The following is a 22529-nucleotide window of genomic DNA, read 5'->3' on the forward strand; positions in this document are numbered from 1 at the left end:
TGTTTATATTTTTGTTCAGTATACATTGTGCATATATAAACTATAGAAAAAATATATATATGCACATCCAACTTATCAGGTGCAGGACAGAAGAACATAACAAAGACAAAAGGAATGTGCGCAACTCTGGTATGCTCCCATGGTGATTTAATCAGATGCACAATAAAGACAAAGTTTCAATCAGAGTTGGATCTTCGTCAGATTGACCTGAGTGGCGGACATTCCTTTTTTTATTGCATATATAAACTACACATTGACACATCCAGGTCAAAACGGGAGGTTTAAAAAAATACTTGCGTAGTCGCAAGAGTTCCGGAACATCTCTTTAATCGTTTATTTTACATGAGTGCAAAATGTGACACAACCAAATAAACCAGGATTCAGTAATAGACACTATAGTTACACTACATCTCAGTGATCACTTTATATCCAACTCTACATCTGTTTCTGCTTTCCCAGTAAGGCAGCAATAATTGGCACATGAAGGTATGGAAAAAGTGATTACATTGCACTTAATTTCCCTAACTTAAACTCAGTTCAAAATGATAGGGTAGATGGTGTCCCTCTATCACAATTTGCCACAAACAGAAACAAAATATATTTTCTAATGACATGAAACCAACTTAAATATCATGAAATATCAAACTGATCTGCAGAAATCACTGAAAACACAGTGTTAATACTACATAGCTTATTTACAATATAGCAATTTATCAAACTTTGTCTTTAAGCTAAACATAACAGCAAACATGTCTTAAAAATTAAACATTGAGACCAAAGTACAATGCATAATTTAACATTTAAACCAATCAAACAATTGCTGTACAAATGTTATCTTCAGTGAATTGAAAGGAACAATAATACGAACATCAGAAACTATAAAAAGGTTCTACTCAAACTATTTACAATACTGCAAATGTTTTTTTTAGGGTTAACATTGTAGAGCTCTGCTGAATTATACACTGAAATCCATGCTGAGAAAATTAATGAGAATACCACAACCCTCCAAGTTGGTGGGAGTCGGCCTTATCCTCCAATTTGTCTGTGGCATGTTAGATACAAAGGATTTCAAAGCGCCAAAGTCTAGAGTTTGAAGTTCCTGCTCCAAAGTCAGTTGTGTCTTTGAAAAAATAATTCAGTTCGTCGGGAGACCCAACAGAGGACTGCTGAGCAAATACTTCAAACACGCAAGAGACATGCAAGAGATGGTCCTTGAAGTGTCAGAGCCAGCCACGACGGGCACGATTCCTGGGTTCCCTCCTGAAGTCGTACATTAATCAGCTCCTATTTGAACCTCCCATGAATCAGAGAGAGCGGAGTACAAACTTCAGCGGCCAGAGAAGAGCTCAGTCACTGCTACGATAGAGACCGAACCAGGATCAGGGAAAAGACCAAAATAAAAACTGCATCACTACCTGCCTTGTCTGAAACGGTTCAACAGACAGGCTATTTTCCCATCGTATCATGACTAGCAAGGCAGAAACAAAAAGCATCTCATAAGGTTATTCAAATCTTCATTCAGTCCCCTTCTTGATCTTTCCTGCAGGAATTATTCATTAAATTAACTGTCCAGTGAAAATCTCACTTTTAAAAGTTCATACTCAGTTAACTCGTACCCAAATAATAATGTCGAAAGCATCAACTGGAGAAAAACACTTCAAAAACCTCACCTCAAACTTCAAACAGACCATTTAAAACATGCTTGCTATTTCATAGAGGATGATGTCATCCTCCTCAGCTGGCCAATCAGCTATCTACTCATATTAATATTTTTACCTCACCATTCTATTGTTGGGGTACGCCGACACCATTCCAACACAGAAAAACTGCATACTTAAACATTTTTGGAAGGAAAACTTTCACAAATTTTGTAATGAATTATATATAGATCATATTTCATAGAAATCTGCAAACACTGGACAGTTACTTTAAAACCAGGACTAAAGTAAAGAGTTCATCTTAAAAAATGAAATGAAAGAAGATGAAAATGAACCACACGGACGGATGCCAGGTCTGACAGTGGGATATGCTGTGCCAGTGTTGTCCTGGGTGTGGTGAGGAAACAAAGACATGGATACTCGTGGTGGTGGGCGACTCCTTTAGAATTCGTCATCAGAGATAATCAGCAGGACTTTGTCAGATTTCTTGGAGCTCTTGCTGCTGCCACCTGTGCCTGCCTTGCCGTTGTTCTGGCTGGGCTGTACCACCTCCTGGGTGGACTGCTGGGTGTACTGCTGGTAGGCTGGGGAAAAGTTGTGGATGGCATCCTGGACTATGTCCCCAGGGTTCATCGTCTCCTTCAGACCACTGGAGATGCTCTGCATGGGGGCGATGTTGTCTAGAAGAACACAACAGACACATTTTGACATGGTCATTTAACTTGTTTATAGGACATAACTTTGATCTGAATATCAAACCATATAAAATACAAGATACAACATGAGAAATACAAGAGTACGCTTATGAAAACTAAATTCATCCATTTTTGACAACAAGGTGCTGACAGAGACTCATTAGGAAAAACTCCCTAGTCCAGAATCCCAGTTGATACGAATCTCACTAATGCAAACTCATTGGTTTTAAGACTGTGCTCAGTCCTTGTGCCCAGTGTTCCACCACATGAGGACCTCTTGTTAGTGTTCCTCTATTATCAGTGTTGATGGATGAGAGCATAGAGAAAGATGACAGGGAGTCTGCAGCAATTCAGTGGGAGTGAGGAAGGTGCTTCCTCTCCTCTGTCTACCTTCCCAGTCACTTCCCCGGCTGAGCTCCTCCAGCTGTGGGCCAGGCTGATACTTGACCCTATAATACCAGGGTGTCTCATCCAACGTCCCGGGAGCGGTCCGGTTCAGACAGAACCAACGCAGCCTTCTGTTTCAGGGTCAGCGACAGTGCAGTCTAGGCCAGGTCTCTGGAGGGAAGGCGGCCCGGCGGAGGGTTCCGCTGTGCTTCAGGGTCAGAGTCGTGGTTAGGCATGCTCTCCTGAGCTTCTCCTCACAGCTGGCCTGTTTTGCAACTAGGGCTGGGGCTGGCCTCAGTCAGGGTTGGAGGAGGACAGCCTGGAGGTATATAATCCTCCCAAATCTCCACAGGCATTGAAAACACCACACATGGATGACCTTCTGACACTTCCCAGCCCAGGGAGGGTTGGATGGGGCTGTGACTCTACAACTCTCAGCAGCAATATCAAAAGGCTAGACTAGTCTTAATGGGAATCTTTCTGGTTCAGGTAATGTTTATGCAGTCCAGTCACATACTATAGCACTGAATTATGACCTTTGAATTGGTGCTTTGGTAGGAAAGAACAACTCAGTGGGGCATATAAGAAATGTAGCCCCAACACCATGCATCCCTTTGAGAGGGAAAATTAACTTTCAAAACTATACTTTTGGAAACTCCTCAGAGAATAGTCAGGTGCATTTCATTTACAAGTTTAGCCACCACAATAAAAATCTAATTTGCTGCTTAACTTTCTGCAGCTGCATTACCATTAGTTTTAAATGAATAGCAACTACAGCAAATTAATAATACATTTTGTACGGGAGCACGGAGAAGGCCGAACATGGGAGAAATCACTATTCATTTTGTCACAAGGTTCTTTTGATCACTCGGCAACATGAAGAGAACACTTTTACCGGTCAAATGTAATGGACATGGAAACATTTCACACTTAATCAGCATTTAGCGATTCCGTTTCTTTCTGCACGTCTGTCTGCTACAGCCCAAGGCCTCAGCAGGATTGCTGTTGCAGGAGGGAACAAGCTGAGATGATTGATATCGCCGCAGAAGGCTTTTCCCTCGGTCTCCATTTGTCTTCTGCTCATGTGAAAGGTATTGACGTCAGAGCGGTACCGCTAGTTCCTGCGATTAAGCGTATAGAGGCTATGAAATGCTCTTTCTATAGTGTGCTGTGCTAGCAACCTTCCTGTGAGCCATGAGTAATGATGAACACCCTGAAGATCATTCCTCTGCTGACCTCTGACCTGCCTGGTTCACACGGATCACTCTGGCCATTTCTCTCTGACGTGTTTCCCATTCCCTGTTTACAGCCAGGGAATGGGACTGAAAACTGCATTGTCACCTACAGGTAACTTCCAAAATAAAGGAAACACTTGAGTAAATGGGGGATACAAAGTATATTGAAAGCAGTTGCTTCCACACAGGTGTGGTTCCTGAGATAATTCATAAATTAACATCCCATTATTTTGTCTACCATGGCTCGGTGACTTTGAGAAAGGGGTCTCAAAGGAGCATAAGGGGTTTAAAGTGTGTGTATGGGGTCACCAGATCGCAACCCAATTGAACACGTAAGGGAAATTCTGCAGCAGACATATGGTGAGCCATATGTTTGGAACATTGAATTGCAAAGAAATCACAGTATCGAATCGCAATACACACAGAATCGTGAGAATTGCAATACATATCGTATCGGCACCCAAGTATGGTGATAATATCGTATCCGGCAATTCCCAGCATTCCTAATGACCATTTCATCAGCTCCAACAGATACCTCCCCTCTCTATGGACGTGTAGAAGTGCAGTTACCGTGTGTCCCTGGTAGTTCGTTCTTCTTCTCCTGGTACACTGTGCAGGTGAAGGCGTAGCGCAGGGCGATAGCAGCGAAGAACATCTCGATGCAGGTGATGAAGTTCTGCCAGCCTGCTGCCACTGTACCGGCCCCCACCTCCTGGCCGTCGATAAACAGGGCGTTAGGGATGACCCCACAGCGCTCCAGGATGGCCAGCACCATACCTAAACAACAAAAGACAACACCTTCATGTGCTACTCCAGTCTAATGTATCAATTACAATGTATTTTGTAGACTTTTCCAAACCCATCAGGGTTTGAATCTGTTGATATTAAGTCAAGGTAAGGGACCAACGCACCCTGCCAGAAGGACAGGAAGATGACAGATTTGATGGTGAGGAATTTGAGCACGGGTTCATAAGGCCTCAGCAGGTCACTGGTAGCGAAGAAGAAGAGGAAGAGAGCGTACAGGGCCAGGCTGACAGAGATGTTGTAGATGATGGTGATGTAAAGGTATCCTCCATTCACACTGCAGGGGGGAACAGGATCAACACAGACATGTTAGTGGGGATCTATGTACATTCACTCTCTGAATTTCCATCCAAATGGAATACTCATATTGTAAATATCAATGTCTAATACATTCATGTGAAATGTAAAAAGCAGAAACACACAATGAGTAGTGCGAGCATGCGAAGGGAAGTTGAATGGGTGAAATGGAATGAAAGGTTGTGCTCACTTAAAGTCTCCATCATGATACTTGCCAAAGGCCTGCAGGAGGATGGTGATGACGGCCATGATGGGTTTGACGACACAGAACTGAAGAGTGGCCTGCATGACATCAATACAGGATGGGACATGCATTGAACACAGAAACAAAACAAGGAACAATGCAGGTGACAACTACTTCATGCTGGTTATTGGATTTGAAAAGGTAGCCAACTGTACGTCTTCAAACACTGAGTAATCTATGAAACGAATGAACATTTTGTGGAAATTGTGTGTCTATCAATTTGCAATGTATGATATACTATGTTAAAAATCTCAAAAGTATGCATGTATTGACATTATGCCAAAACAATGTACTGTCTGAAGTAATGTTAAAGTACACTAAGGGGCATGTGATTGAGTTTCAAGGGTCAGTAGTTTTCCTTACTGGGGCTACCTGCAGACCTTTAAATGTGAAATGATATAGCAACTTTAGGACAGGCCGGTGCTTTTGGATTAGAGGTGCTCCTCTTGAAACCCGGAGTAATCTCTAAATGCAGTTATTGATCCCATTCCCTCCAACTTGTCATCTCACAGAGCCAGAGCAGATATAGTTCTATCCCTTTCAACTCTGCTACCGGAGGGAAGAGAACAGCAAGGTTGTGCTTTGAAACCACCCCACGTAGGAGTCCAGCCAGAACATGCCAAGTGTTAATCAGCTCCCTTTTCTGGACGTCTATTCACTGCTCTGAGGACATACCTTTCAGATCCAATTGCCATCAGGGTAAGACTCAGAGCACAGACTGCATCCCCAAGACACTATGGGGATAGTCTCAAGCTGACAGCTCATGTTATTTCTCTGTGCTTATTACAAAGCTGCTTTCACCTGTTCTCAGATTGCTTTCATTTCCCTTTTTAACCAGTCAACCTTATCCTCTAAAAAGTGGACAGCCAATTATAATGGCTGTCATTTCGCAATAGAGGAGCGATCTTGATAAAAAAAAGTTCAATGAGGTGACATTAAAATAACAAATCCCAATTTCATATTTCCATATTTCCAAAGTGCTTTCATCCCCCAAGCAGGAAGGGAGATGGAAACTCACCTGTTTACAGAATCTTAAAAAGCCAATAGAGTAGCTTATTCCACCTAAGCAGCAGGTACCATACATACAGCTCGACCTGGGAATGATAGAAAATGTGTGGTCACAAATGTATCCTTTGAATGTGTACGAGATTTAAAAGACATCATTCTAGTGTCCAAAATACAAGACAGCATTATCCTTCAAGTCAGACTACCTTAAAACCAGATCAAGACGTTAATTCAAGGACATTACAGCCGGACCCTGGGTGACTGCAAGACTTGCAATACGAACTGAAAATCCACAACATTCTGGGTGGGTTTTTTGAAAGCTACTTGCATAGCGTGTAGTATGAGACCATGGTATGGGGGATGGGACTGGGAGCACTCACTCAATGGACTTCCCTCGGATCTCGGACATGATGGCACTCTCTCCCCCGAGGTACTCAAAAGACAGGCTTAGGAAGTTGTAAATCACAAATGCTGTCATGGAGAGAAGGGACAAAGTCACTCACATACATTCCTGTACATTATGATGGAACGTTGTTTACAACACTGATACTAGGTTTTTGCAAGTGGGGTCATTTTCAAAAACAACAATTCGACGTCACGGGTCAGTCCGTTTGAAAATGGAATCCGTAGTAGTGGGAAACAGCACCACTGGCCGCCGCACCACCACAGTTATTGTTTTGTTGCTGAGCTGAGGAGCGTCGTGCAGCATGGTAAAACATTTTTGCAGTAGATATTGTGCTCTACCGCGCGTTCAATGATGTTGTAATATCACACACGGGTGTGGCTGTTTCACCATTAACTCTCTACACTGGTGGGAATTAGCCTACATGGATAGGGCTACAATTCTTTTAGAAGAAATATGAAATGCATAACCATGGTAACAATTAAAAGGGAACAGTTTAGAGATAAAGGGGAAATTATTACACCAAAAGGTGAGGACACAACAGTTCACATGACAACACTGAATCCAAAACATTACACTGTTGATTTTATGTGCAATTTACATTTAATGTACTTTTCACCGCATCTGTTGATTAAGAAATCTGATAATAATCAAGATACATTCAGTAACATGATGAGAATATTCCTGGAAAATGTGGGGTAGGCGCAACATAATACAAAAAAGTGACAAGGGTTTGAGTGAGAGGTGGCAACTTTTATGACCCAAAGAAGAGTCTTCCACTGTAAGGTACTTTTCGCTCTCCTAGCTGTTCCGTTGAGGAATTAGAGCAAGCATACTTTTAGTTGTTTTGTTTGGAACACAACCCTGCCATCACTCAATTACTGTTGTCGTTTACGCAATCCAAAAACTGACCATTACAAATCACAATCTGGGTCAGGTGGGCATCATTTGAAAGCCTGTTCTTTTGCCAACATGACTAGCTAAGTTATAAAATAGGACCTTACAGTGTTAGGATTTCACAATGCAATACAGGGAAACAGATCATCATTTTGGTGCACATAGAAAGTCGTGACTGCATTCAGCTGCGTGTGCCACAGTAGACAAACATAGGCTCGTTCTGTTCACACTAACCCTGGGTATGTCATCATGTAACTGTACATTAAACATAGTGATCATAAACGTCGACACTGTATATGACACGAGTTTTATGATATGGAAATGTGAAGTGCACATTTGGACTCGTGGGTGGTTGGCTTGCTTGTATGACATCAGCGGTGTTGATTATAATCCTCAACTTCTCATTTTTCAAAATACATAGTTCTCTTAATTTACTGCACTTCCCTCACTCAGACAACAAAACATTTGCTAAAGTCGTCCAATTAGCGGGAGGGATGGGAGTGACACCGCGTGGGTGCTCAAGTTCAGCACGGATGTCAGTCAGAACCCATGCAGCACTGAAGTGCATGTATAGCATGTTACTGCACAGATGCCTTCCAATTTAGACGTTTATTGGTGCCCAAATCTGCCATTGTAACGCGTATAAGGGTACGAGTGTAAAGGGCTACCGATTCCAGCTAATCTCAGTAAATATTCATGTTCTGTCTATATAAATCATTCCTCATAAACATGTATTTTAAAAGATAATTTGTCAATCTGTCAGCATTCTGTGCTGCAGGTAATATTGTGGGCCAGATTGTGATGATAGCACTGTGGAGATCTTTCATCCTAATTTAGAAGCTGTGGAAACTGAAATTATACTTTGGTGAGAGGGTTTCACTTTACAAGAATCATATTTTTTTTACCAATCAATGGTTTCTCCCCACCACTAAGATGCTTGGGATGGTTCTCTGTCCTTCAAATCCTTGGTTGCCATTTCAGGAGGTTTAAAAAAAAAAAGCTAACGCAAGTTACACTCTCAAGTATCAGGGGCACAGAGTTTCTCACAGTGCTTTAGCTCTGGCCATGCTGACTCAATGCAATGCAACAGTTAACCTGCTTTCAGATGCAATCTCCACCACCAATCATACACTTGTCTCAAACACTAAATTAATCTGGTCAATAATGTATGTGAAATACTAATAGTTTTGTCCATATATCAAATTACACTTAAACAATTCTGCATGTGATTCACCTCTGCCATTGTTAAAGTACTACAGTCTTTTCTTATTGCTTCGGTACATAATGACTATTAAAGAAAGGCTTTTCAGAGGAAAATGAGACATTAATAATTCAATGTGAAGAATAGCTATGAGGAAGATTAACATTTCCTTTATGTTTGACTTAAAAACAACTCTTAACTAGTTTAGTTTGGATTAGAATGATCTCAACTAAAGTACATCCCGTTTCCACCTTTTGCAAAAAATAGAACACAAAAACCACTAAGCCTAAGAGGAAAAAAGACAGGTCTGAAAGTACACGCCCTGGAAACAGAACATCATGAACAATAGGGCCTCTCTGCCCATAGGGCGGCACTGACAGGTGAGAAAAAACAGGTTGGGCCAGTCCATTTTAGCTTCAATCCTTATAGCCATAAAATGTTTTTTGAGAACTCATAATAGGTCTAAATGTCATTACTGGCCAGACAGAACCTGCCCGGTGTCTGACTACTGCCTGTACAGGTGCTTATAGAGTAAACCACTGTCAAGGCGCTGGCTGAGATATGAGGCAACAGCGAATGGGAGGAGAAGGGTGGGGTGGTTGGTTTACCGTACCTTCATAACAGTCTCGGACGGAGTCAAAGTAGACATAGTACTGGTCGTTGCTGATGAAGAGCAGGCTGAGCCAGGAGTCGAACGCATAGATTGGCACGATGAAAAGAATGCGAATGATGTAGCGCTGCTCGTTAGGGACTGTGTAGGACCTCAGGTGTGTGTAGATCTGGAAAAGGAACACAGAAACAAAACAAAAATAGTTATAAAAAAAACCAAGAATAGTTATTAAAAAAACAAGAGCACTGACTAGGCAAAAATGCATTGAGGTATTCAAATCCCAGTTTCAGCCCCTAGACCAACCACGATGAATAATTGAGCTGAACCTGACGAGCAGTATTAGGGGGCCAGTGCTTCAAAGAGATGGGTTCTTATGAATAAATGGCACTTCCTTGGAACCCTCTCAAGGCCCGATTTGGCTATCACACAGGGCCCAACAGGCTTAGAAGGACAGCATTACAGCATTGACTAAAACATATTAAAAAGGACAGTGTCTGTAGGTTTGGGGTCGAGAGGTACGAAAAAGATAGAGGAGGGTAAAAATGAAAACCCAGAATGATAACACTGCATAATTGGGGTACCAAGGTGAGCGGGATGAATTTCTGCTGATCAAGGCAAAAGCTTGACTGAAAAGTGAATGTCTCTGTTATAGGATCGACTCTCCTAGAGATGTGTTACACGGACGTTTTTACACTTGGGAGGGAGAACAGAAAGAAGTAGAGGGGTAAACTGCTTCAAAACTTGTGGTCTCAGACTGTTGAATTTGATTGAACTCTTCAATTTCACTGAATCATTTAAAAACATTACGCAGTATGTGAATGCTAAATGGTGTGGCATGATTCCCTATTCTAGGAACCAACATTTTTCAGAATTGGAGTCAAGGCCATGGGGTGAAGGAAAGTTCAGAGCATCCATTATATAATTAAGTTTGTGAAGCACATAATCAACTACATATTTTCAGGGGCAAATGCCAAAGGAAACTAAAAGCAATGGTCAGAGTTGAGTATTGCAGTTTGATCCATTTCAAGTGGTGCACCATGGCATTTCTTGACTTCAGGTCCACTTACACAGACTCATACAACATGATTAAATGGCCATTAGAGGTGGCACATTAGAGGCTGGCCAGTGCCAGGGCGTGATGCATGTGGCTCTCCTGAGAAGTGAAGCAGGCTGCAGACTGATGTCCTCCATTTCCCCTGAATGGCTGGTGGAAAGACTGCGGTCCTCCAGGCTCCATAATGCTGAGCTGACAGGCAGACAGACAGAGCTGTGCCCTGGGTAATGACTCTGCTCTAGCCTGACTCAGACTCAATACCCGTCTTCCTTAGTTGAGCAGTAACCCAAGTCCATCCCCCAGCTAATTTCAGTTGGTCTGTGAAAGGCGTATAACTCTACCTCATAACACTCCCCAGCCCGCCCCTGGCACTGACAGCTGTGACACACCAAACGTCCATGTTGGAATGAGAAAGTGTGTGGAGTGTCTCGCGTTTATACCCAGCAGTGTCCGTGAGAAAGTGAGAGGGGCGCGCACTGAGCACGACAGTTCTATACAGACCACCCAGACAGAATGAGAAGACCACACATCACACTGACTATAGTGGGATATTATGACCCTCCTTTCGCCATGACAAGCTGCCCCGGGAAGTGGGAGGTCTGAACAGTGTAGTGTGTCAGAGAACATCAGTAACACTCTATAGCACTGTAACACCTGGTGCTTTGGACCACAGTGAGCAGACTGGGACATCTAAGATCAGCATCGACCAGCATACAGTGTTAGTATGCAGAATTGGGAGAGGGGGAGAACTCTCCAGAGACAGTCTTATGGAGGAAAATCTGATGATACACCAGAATACTAAATAAAACCAATCCTGTTGGGCAGGCTGTTTTTAATCTCCCTGCGTGCTTGCCTCATGCAACCCTGCAACTATCTCACGGGCCACATATGTTAATGTCTGGCCTGCCTCGATGGGGAGTGGATGGGAAAACAAAGTATTCCAGAACTAAACAGATGGACGGAACGGGAGACGGCACGGAATGCCAAATTGACAGTATTTTTTGCGTGTTGTGAAAAAAAACACATCTAATTAAAAAATTGTAGAACTCCTTTTATGAACAATTTCAATTTTATAAGACAAAAAAAAAGGTTATGCTTGCTATACCAGAGGTACGCCTACTTCTGCTTGATGTATTTTCAGTAATAAAGTATGAGCTGATGATAATGTGAAACGTATCAGAAATGTTGCAACCAGCGTATAGAAAAGGTCAGCACATAAACCCCGGGGACAATAATACCATCATATTCCTATCTAGAAATATCGTGATCATCTAAATCTCCAACCAGAGCCAACACAGTGGGACTCCCTGGGGGCTTCCTGTCTATACAGCCGCTAAAGGTTGGATGGACCCATTCTCAGCAGCACTCAGGTTTATCGGTTCATCAGCACAATATGAGAAGAGACACCTCGCTCCCCAATGCTGAGCAGCATAAAACACACAGGTCCTCCGCTGATTGCCCCTCGCAAAATGTGATCCTCTCCTTTTATTACGACGCTGGAAATTTGACCTCGACAACACCTGCACATCTCTGCTGATAATGCATGCCATTCAAATGTACACCCTCTCTGGAGTTGATGAAACCGCAGTCTGATGATAAGTATCACCATTGTCTCTACTGAAGGATTACAGCAAGAGACTGAGTAAATAGCAATAACTGAAGAAAAAACACCCTTCAGTAAGCCTATACTGAATGTGAATATAATCATGGTTAGGCCTTATTATACTTGGTTAAAGTTATATAACTGCTCTGCCCAGGCATTTGATTGATGACGGCTCTGTTTGCATTGTGCTGTTATCAGTGGTAGTCACAGTCAACGGAAGTGCCCGCAAACAGCAACCCTAATGGATCACCTAGTAACAATTAAGAAACAATGACACACTATGTACAAACCGTCACTTTACAGATAGGAGCCAATTAACTTTCACACTCAGTCTTGCCTCTCAATGATGGAGACAGTGAGGAGAAAGTAGGTCTGGTCAACACCTGATACTGGATCAAATGTATTAGTGAAAAACACAAAACAAAATGTATTGTCTGGCTGGAGTCTTTGCCCTCTGGTAAGGGTGTAGGCAACCCACAACACCTTCCTAGCTCCCATTACATATTTGCATTTGTTTGCCAAAAAGCTGAGTGATACTGACAACGCCTAGAGCCATGCTTTTAACTTGCCACTGATTTTGTTTACTAGATTCACATCAAAATGAGTACAGAGGCAGAAAACTGATCAAATGTAACCTACCTGATGGCAAGTGAGGAGCAGTGCTGACCAGACGAAGATCCCCGACAGAGCTTGAGCAGCAGTCGTATTCAAGAAGATATCGTGTGCCACAATAGTCCCATTCCCCGTTTGAATTATTGTCATGTTGGATACGTCTGACTTGTTAAGAATTGGAGATGCGAAACGTATGAGAGACTCATTTTGGGGGACCTCCGAGTCCATCGCCATCTCCTCTGAGGTGCTGTTCATCTGAAACAATAAAAAGTGTTGTTTGGGTAAATGAGGAAGCTTTAGGCCAGGGATCGTCAAATAGATTCAACCGTGGGCCGATTTCTTCTTGAGTGGATAGTCAGGGGGCCGGAACATAATGACAAATAATTTGTAGACTTCAAATTGACCGCAAGAAGCCCAAACAGATACAATATTTGACTAAAACATAAATCATTTCAAACCTGGCTAACATTTGAAAATGACCACATATATTACTTGGAGATGATTTGCGGGGTGTTTTTACAGTCTTATGTCCCCAAAAATAAATAACTATATATACACAGTGCATTCAGAAAGTATTCAGACCCTCTCCTTTTTCCACATTTTGTTACGGTACAGCCTTATTCCAAAATGGATTAAAAAAAATAACAATCATCAATCTACATTTAACATTTACATTTAAGTCATTTAGCAGACGCTCTTATCCAGAGCGACTTACAAATTGGTGCATTCACCTTATGATATCCAGTGGAACAACCACTTTACAATAGTGCATCTAACTCTTTTAAGGGGGGGGGGGGGTTAGAAGGATTACTTTATCCTATCCTAGGTATTCCTTAAAGAGGTGGGGTTTCAGGTGTCTCCGGAAGGTGGTGATTGACTCCGCTGACCTGGCGTCGTGAGGGAGTTTGTTCCACCATTGGGGTGCCAGAGCAGCGAACAGTTTTGACTGGGCTGAGCGGGAACTGTACTTCCTCAGAGGTAGGGAGGCGAGCAGGCCAGAGGTGGATGAACGCAGTGCCCTTGTTTGGGTGTAGGGCCTGATCAGAGCCTGAAGGTACGGAGGTGCCGTTCCCCTCACAGCTCCGTAGGCAAGCACCATGGTCTTGTAGCGGATGCGAGCTTCAACTGGAAGCCAGTGGAGAGAGCGGAGGAGCGGGGTGACGTGAGAGAACTTGGGAAAGTTGAACACCAGACGGGCTGCGGCGTTCTGGATGAGTTGTAGGGGTTTAATGGCACAGGCAGGGAGCCCAGCCAACAGCGAGTTGCAGTAATCCAGACGGGAGATGACAAGTGCCTGGATTAGGACCTGCGCCGCTTCCTGCGTGAGGCAGGGTCGTACTCTGCGAATGTTGTAGAGCATGAACCTACAGGAACGGGTCACCGCCTTGATGTTAGTTGAGAACGACAGGGTGTTGTCCAGGATCACGCCAAGGTTCTTAGCACTCTGGGAGGAGGACACAATGGAGTTGTCAACCGTGATGGCGAGATCATGGAACGGGCAGTCCTTCCCCGGGAGGAAGAGCAGCTCCGTCTTGCCGAGGTTCAGCTTGAGGTGGTGATCCGTCATCCACACTGATATGTCTGCCAGACATGCAGAGATGCGATTCACCACCTGGTTATCAGAGGGGGGAAAGGAGAAGATTAATTGTGTGTCGTCTGCATAGCAATGATAGGAGAGACCATGTGAGGATATGACAGAGCCAAGTGACTTGGTGTATAGCGAGAATAGGAGAGGGCCTAGAACAGAGCCCTGGGGGACACCAGTGGTGAGAGCACGTGGTGCGGAGACAGATTCTCGCCACGCCACCTGGTAGGAGCGACCTGTCAGGTAGGACGCAATCCAAGCGTGGGCCGCGCCGGAGATGCCCAGCTCGGAGAGGGTGGAGAGGAGGATCTGATGGTTCACAGTATCAAAGGCAGCCGATAGGTCTAGAAGGATGAGAGCAGAGGAGAGAGAGTTAGCTTTAGCAGTGCGGAGCGCCTCCATGACACAGAGAAGAGCAGTCTCAGTTGAATGACTAGTCTTGAAACCTGACTGATTTGGATCAAGAAGGTCATTCTGAGAGAGATAGCAGGAAAGCTGGCCAAGGACGGCACGTTCAAGAGTTTTGGAGAGAAAAGAAAGAAGGGATACTGGTCTGTAGTTGTTGACATCGGAGGGATCGAGTGTAGGTTTTTTCAGAAGGGGTGCAACTCTCGCTCTCTTGAAGACGGAAGGGACGTAGCCAGCGGTCAAGGATGAGTTGATGAGCGAGGTGAGGTAAGGGAGAAGGTCTCCGGAAATGGTCTGGAGAAGAGAGGAGGGGATAGGGTCAAGCGGGCAGGTTGTTGGGCGGCCGGCCGTCACAAGACGCGAGATTTCATCTGGAGAGAGAGGGGAGAAAGAGGTCAAAGCACAGGGTAGGGCAGTGTGAGCAGAACCAGCGGTGTCGTTTGACTTAGCAAACGAGGATCGGATGTCGTCGACCTTCTTTTCAAAATGGTTGACGAAGTCATCAGCAGAGAGGGAGGGGGAGGAGGGGAGGAGGATTCAGGAGGGAGGAGAAGGTGGCAAAGAGCTTCCTAGGGTTAGAGGCAGATGCTTGGAATTTAGAGTGGTAGAAATTGGCTTTAGCAGCAGAGACAGAAGAGGAGAATGTAGAGAGGAGGGAGTGAAAGGATGCCAGGTCCGCAGGGAAGCGAGTTTTCCTCCATTTCCGCTCGGCTACCCGGAGCCCTGTTCTGTGAGCTCGCAATGAGTCGTCGAGCCACGGAGCAGGAGGGGAGGACCGAGCCGGCCTGGAGGATAGGGGACATAGAGAGTCAAAGGATGCAGAAAGGGAGGAGAGGAGGGTTGAGGAGGCAGAATCAGGAGATAGGTTGGAGAAGGTTTGAGCAGAGGGAAGAGATGATAGGATGGAAGAGGAGAGAGTAGCGGGGGAGAGAGAGCGAAGGTTGGGACGGCGCGATACCATCCGAGTAGGGGCAGTGTGGGAAGTGTTGGATGAGAGCGAGAGGGAAAAGGATACAAGGTAGTGGTCGGAGACTTGGAGGGGAGTTGCAATGAGATTAGTGGAAGAACAGCATCTAGTAAAGATGAGGTCAAGCGTATTGCCTGCCTTGTGAGTAGGGGGGGAAGGTGAGAGGGTGAGGTCAAAAGAGGAGAGGAGTGGAAAGAAGGAGGCAGAGAGGAATGAGTCAAAGGTAGACGTGGGGAGGTTAAAGTCACCCAGAACTGTGAGAGGTGAGCCATCCTCAGGAAAGGAACTTATCAGGGCGTCAAGCTCATTGATGAACTCTCCAAGGGAACCTGGAGGGCGATAAATGATAAGGATGTTAAGCTTGAAAGGGCTGGTAACTGTGACAGCATGGAATCTGGAAATCTACACACAATACCCCATAATGACAAAATGAAAACAGATTTTTTTATGTTTAAAAAATGTATTAACATTTTTAAACTGAAATTCCTTATTTAAGTGAGTATTCAGACCCTTTCCTATGAGACTAGAAATTGAACTCAGGTGCATCCTGATTCCACTGATCATCCCTGAAATGTTTCTACAACTTGATTGGTTCCCAGCTGTGGTAAATTCAATTAATTGGACATGATTTGGAAAAGGCATACACCTGTCTATATAAGGTCCCACAGTTGACAGTGCATGTCAGAGCAAAAACCAAGCCATGAGGTCGAAGGAATTGTCCGTAGAGCTCCGAGACAGGATTGTGTTGAGGCATAGATCTGGGGAAGGGTACCAAAATATTTCTGCAGCATTGAAGGTCCCTAAGATCAGTGTCCTCCATCATTCTTAAATAGAAGCAGTTTGAAACCACCAAGACCCTTCCTAGAGCTGGCCGCCGGCCAAACTGAGCAATCGGGGGAGAAGGGCCTTGGTCAGGGAGGTGATCAAGAACCCGAGAGTTAATCTGTGGAGATGGGAGAACCTTCCAGAAGGACAACCATCTCTGCAGCACTCCACCAATCAGGCCTTTATGCTAGAGTGGCCAGACAAAAGCCACACCTCAGTAAAAGGCACATGACAGCCCACTTGCATTTTGCCAAAAGGCACCTAAAGACTCTCAGATCATGAGAAACAAAATTCTCTGGTTTGATGAAACCAAGATTTGACTCTTTGGCCTGAATGCCAAGTGTCACGTCTGGAGGAAACCTTGCACCATCCCTACGGTGAAGCATGGTGGTGGCAGCATCATGCTGTGGGGATGTTTTTCATTGGCAGGGACTGGGGGACTAGTCAGGATCGAGGGAAAGATGAACGGAGCAAATTACAGTGAGATCCTTGATGAAAACCTGCTCCAGAGTGTTCAGGACCTCAGACTGAGGTGAAGGTTTACCTTCCAACAGGTCAACAACCCTAAGCACACAGCCAAGACAACGCAGGAGTGGCTTCGGGACAAGTCTCTGAACGTCCTTGAGTGGCCCAGCCAGAGCCCGGACTTGAACCCGATCTAACATCTCTGGAGAGACCTGAAAATAGCTGTGCAGCGACCCTCCCCATCCAACCTGATGGAGCTTGAGAGGATCTGCAGAGAAGAATGGGAGAAACTCCCCAAATAGAGGTGTGCTAAGCTTGTAGTGTCATGCCCAAGAAGACTTGAAGCTGTAATTGCTGCCAAATTTTTGTAAATAAAGTACTGAGAAAACAGTCTGAGCCAGGGGTCTGTTACTTGAACTCTGGGAAGCATTTATTTGGACTGCAATTTCTGAGGCTGGTAACTCTAATGAACTTATCCTCTGCAGCAGAGGAAAGGGTCTTCCGTTCCTAAATCAAATAAAATGTTATTTGGCACATACACAGGGTTAGCAGATGTTAATGCGAGTGTAGCGAAATGCTTGTGCTTCTAGTTCCGACAATGCAGTAATAACCAACGAGTAATCTAACTAATCTAATCTAACAATTTCACAACAGCTACCTTATACACACAAGTGTAAAGGGATGAAGAATATGTACATAAAGATATATGAATGAGTGATGGTACAGAACGGCATAGGCAAGATGCAGTAGATGGTATCGAGTACAGTATATACATATGAGATGCGTAATGTAGGGTATGTAAACATTATATTAAGTGGCATTGTTTAAAGTGGCTAGTGATACATTTTTTACCAGTATGGCAGCAGCCACTCAATGTTAGTGGTGGCTGTTTAACAGTCTGATGGCCTTGAGATAGAAGCTGTTTTTCAGTCTCTCGGTCCCTGCTTTGATGCACCTGTACTGATCTCGCCTTCTGGATGATAGTGGGGTGAACAGGCAGTGGCTCGGGTGGTTGTTGTCCTTGATGATCTTTATGGCCTTCCTGTGACATCGGGTGGTGTAGGTGTCCTGGAGGGAAGGTAGTTTGCCCCTGGTGATGCGTTGTGCAGATCTCACTACCCTCTGGAGAGCCTTACAGTTGTGGGCGGAGCAATTGCCGTACCAGGCGGTGATACAGCCCGACAGGATGCTCTCGATTGTGCATCTGTAAAAGTTTGTGAGTGCTTTTGGTGACAAGCCGAATTTCTTCAGCCTCCTGAGGTTGAAGAGGCGCTGCTGCGGCTTCTTCACCACTCTGTCTGTGTGGGTGGACCAATTCAGTTTGTCCGTGATGTGTACGCCGAGGAACTTAAAACTTTCTACCCTCTCCACTACTGTCCCGTCGATGTGGATAGGGGGGTGCTCCCTCTGCTGTTTCCTGAAGTCCACGATCATCTCCTTTGTTTTCTTGACGTTGAGTGTGAGGTTATTTTCCTGACACCACACTCCGAGGGCCCTCACCTCCTCCCTGTAGGCCGTCTCGTCATTGTTGGTAATCAAGCCTACCACTGTAGTGTCGTCTGCAAACTTGATGATTGAGTTGGAGGCGTGCATGGCCACGCAGTCGTGGGTGAACAGGGAGTACAGGAGAGGGCTCAGAACGCACCCTTGTGGGGCCCCAGTGTTGAGGATCAGTGGGGTGGAGATGTTGTTACCTACCCTCACCACCTGGGGGCGGCACGTCAGGAAGTTCAGGACCCAGTTGCACAGTGCGGGGTCGAGACCCAGGGTCTCGAGCTTGATGACGAGTTTGGAGGGTACTATGGTGTTAAATGCTGAGCTGTAGTCGATGAACAGCATTCTCACATAGGTATTCCTCTTGTCCAGATGGGTTAGGGCAGTGTGCAGTGTGGTTGCGATTGCGTCGTCTGTGGACCTATTGGGGTGGTAAGCAAATTGGAGTGGGTCTAGGGTGTCAGGTAGGGTTGGAGGTGATATGGTCCTTGACTAGTCTCTCAAAGCACTTCATGATGACGGAAGTGAGTGCTACGGGGCGGTAGTCGTTTAGCTCAGTTACCTTAGCTTTATTGGGAACAGGAACAATGGCGGTCCTCATGAGAGCCAGTTTCATCATAGCGCTTGATGGTTTTTGCGAAAGCTTGCTTAATGAACGTTCAAAGTTTTAGACATTTTCCAGATTTACTTTAAGACATGAAGGTCAGTCATGATGGACTGTCTCTTTTGAGCTGTTCTTGCCATAATATGGACTTGGTATTTTACCAAATAGGGCTATCTTCTGTATACCACCCCTACCTTGTCACAACACAACTGGTTGGCTCAAATGCATTAAGAAGGAAATAAATTCCACAAATTAAGGCACACCAGTTCATTGAAATGCATTCCAGATGACTACCTCATGAAGCTGGTTGAAACAATGCCAAGAGTGTGCAAAGCTGTCATCAAGGCAAAGGGTGGCTACTTTGAAGAATCTAAAACATATTTTGCTTTGTTTAACACTTTTGGTTTCTACATGATTCCATGTGTGTTATTTCATAGTTTTAACGTCTTCACTATTATTCTACAATGTAAAAATGAGTAGACGTCAAAACTTTTGACTGGTACTATACATATATATGAACATAAATATAAACGCAACATGTAAAGTGTTGTCCCCATGTTTCATGAGCTGAAATAAAAGATCCCCCCCAAAATTTCCATACACACAAAAAGCTTATTTCTCTAAAACTGTGTGCACATTTGTTTACATCCCTGTTAGTGAGCATTTCTCCTTTGCCAAGATAATCCATCCACCTGACAGGTGTGGCATATCAAGAAGCTGATTCAACAGCAAGATCATTACACAGGTGCACCTTGTGCTGGGGACAATAAAAAGCCACAAAATGTAGTTGTCACACAAAACAACGTCACAGATGTCTCAAGTTGAGGGAGCGTGCAGTTGGCATACTGACTGCAGAAATGTCTACTAGAGCTGTTGCCAGAGAATGTAATGTTCATTTTTCTACCATAAGCCAACTCCAACATTATTTTAGAGAATTTGGCCTCATAAATGCAGAACACGTGTAACCACGCCAGCCCAGGACCTCCGCATCGGGTTTCTTCATCTGTGGAATTGTCAGGACAGCTGATGAAATTGTGGGTTTGCATAACTGAAGAATTGATGCATAAACTGTCAGAAACCGTCTCAGGGAAGCTCACCTGCATGCTCGTCGTCCTCACCAGGGTCTTGACCTGACTGCAGTTGGCAAATGCTCACCTTTGATGGCCACTGGCACGCTGGAGAAGTGTGCTCTTCATGGATGAATCCAGGTTTCAAGTGTACCGGGCAGATGGCAAACAGCGTGTATGGCGTTGTTAGGGCGAGTGGTTTGCTGGTGTCAATGTTGTGAACAGAGTGCCCATGTTGTGAACAGAGTGCCCCATGCTGGCGGTGGTGTTAGAGATCACAGATAGATCTCAGAAACCGTGGGGGGCCAAATAAATAATTTGTCCAGCGGGCCGCCAGTTGGGGAACCCTGCTCTAGGCTCAGTTGTGGAACAAGTATGCGAATATCATACTTGAGTAAAAGTAAATATACCTCAATAGAAAATGACTCAAGTAAAAGTGAAAGTCACCCAGTAAAATACTACTTGAGTAAAAGTCTACTTGAGTAATTTCAAATTCCTATTAAGCAAACCAGAAGGCACCCACCAATAACAATACTTAAATTGTACTTTAAAGTATTTTTACACCACTGTCTAGGCTACATACATACATGAAAACATATTTTACATTTCCTAAACATTTGCATGACTGAATCAGAGCTGCTGGTTTATGAAAAAGCGCAGGTTCTATGAGCTGTTAGCTTCTTAATAACATAAAAACTATAAGATCACAACTACAGTATAAAATACCATAAAAACACTAGCAGATCAGCTCCATGTGATTTTAATTTGGGAACTCTGTTCCAAAATATTCCCACGCATAATAGAGAGATATATTTGATCGTATACAAATGTGGCCATGGGTTGAAATTATTACATGGGTTGAAATTATTATGTTTTAGGCTTCATGCGGTCAATGTGCTATCTACAAATGATTTGTAATTATGTCCCGGTGTTCTGGCAGAGGGGGGATTTTCGCCACAACACCCGCCCATGACCACCCGCTCAAGAATAAAATCGTCCCGCGGCTGAATCTACAGTAGTTGATGATCCCTGTGATAGGCCTATGTAAATTATCAAGAACAAAACATCCGCAGCCTTAATAATCTGTCTGAGAAACCTGTTGCATGGGCAGGTCATAGCCTACACGCCTATGTCCAAACAAATATTTGTAATTACTTAGTTATATGTAGGCTACATAGCTAAAATACTGAGGTTTACCTTAGCTGTCTGTAGACTCGGTGGCCTTGACCTAACGTTACTGGTGTATCCACTTTGAGCGAAATAAACTTAAAATGGAACGGGCAGGTATAAATCGTGCCCTTTCTCAAAAATACATTTGGAATGGAACAATTAATAGAAATAAAGATGATTTAGCTGATGTTATCGAATACCATTACCAGTGAGCTTGCTGAGAAATGGCTTCCTTTCAAAAGGTACGAACGAAGGATTCAATACTTCCTTGTTGTGAAGACAGGTGTAATGCGAGTTCGAAGTCCACAGAGCCGGTGAAGGGTGAACTGACTCAGTCAGTGTAGGTTATTCGAATAAAGGAGGATGTAGGCCTATGTTTTAATTAATGTTCTAATAAAAGCGACACAGATACTACCGAATATATTCTCCCTGGACTATTGCCCCTTCTCAATAAACTGCAACATCGGGGATTTATTCATTGCGCTGTTTCTGTTTCAAAACGTTTCGTCGCAACAGAAACCGTTTAAGCCAAAGGAAAGGGTTTTGCAACGAAAACGAGTTTCAATTGGACAAATTCAGATAGGTCCCTCCCAATTTCCGTCCGTTCGCTGTTTGCTTCCGTTTGGTTCTTACACGGTAAACGGTTTCCGTTGCCAGACTCATGAATACACCCCAGGTAAACACTCAGGTGGAACATGGACGTAGAAGCGGTCATCGTCATGTGACATAACCATAGGCCGAGTGGCATATACACCCTTTGCATGTCCATCTAGTCGTGTGTGTGCAATAAGTGAGAACTATGTTGATACATGTGGTCTGTGGTTGTGAGGCCAGTTGGACATACTGCCAAAATCTCTTGGATTTTTAAAAATGTATTTCAGCTCAAGAAACATGGGACCAACACTTTACACGAAAAAAATATATAAACGCAACATGTAAAGTGTTGTTACTATGTTTAAGGAGCTGACAAAATAAAGCCCAGAAATGCTCAATACCCCCCAAAAAAACGTATTTCTCTTCAATTTTGGGCACAACCCTGTTATTGAGCATTTCTCCTTTGCCAAAGTGTGACATATCAAGAAGCTGATGAAACAGCATGATCATTACACAGGTGCACCTTGTGCTGGAGACAATAAAAGGCCATTTTAAAATCTGCACACACCACAATGCAACAGATGTCTCAAGTTGAGGGAGTGTGCAATTGGCCTGTTGACAGCAAGAATGTCCACCAGAGCTGTT

At 44.1% G+C, this 22529-nt stretch overlaps 1 protein-coding gene across 2 annotated transcripts; it reads right to left on the bottom strand.

Moving 5' to 3' along the window:
- Positions 1-310: 310 nt before the first annotated feature.
- LOC139578274 (transmembrane protein 184B-like) lies at positions 311-21744 on the bottom strand. Of its 2 annotated transcripts, none has more exons than XM_071405674.1 (9): positions 21497-21744; positions 12733-12960; positions 9440-9605; positions 6706-6796; positions 6339-6414; positions 5267-5358; positions 4887-5056; positions 4546-4752; positions 311-2338 (listed from the first exon to the last, which is right to left on the bottom strand). In XM_071405674.1, exons 2-9 carry the CDS (start codon positions 12958-12960, stop codon positions 2100-2102), a joined length of 1269 nt encoding a protein of 422 aa, XP_071261775.1. In that variant the 5' UTR covers positions 21497-21744; the 3' UTR covers positions 311-2099. The 2 variants fall into 2 exon arrangements, with proteins under 2 accessions (XP_071261775.1, XP_071261783.1); XM_071405682.1 differs by lacking the exon at positions 21497-21744 and adding an exon at positions 21318-21447.
- Between the last annotated feature and the right edge of the window lie 785 nt (positions 21745-22529).

The sequence above is a fragment of the Salvelinus alpinus genome, chromosome 1 (assembly GCF_045679555.1).
Source record: "Salvelinus alpinus chromosome 1, SLU_Salpinus.1, whole genome shotgun sequence".
NCBI lineage: Eukaryota > Metazoa > Chordata > Actinopteri > Salmoniformes > Salmonidae > Salvelinus > Salvelinus alpinus.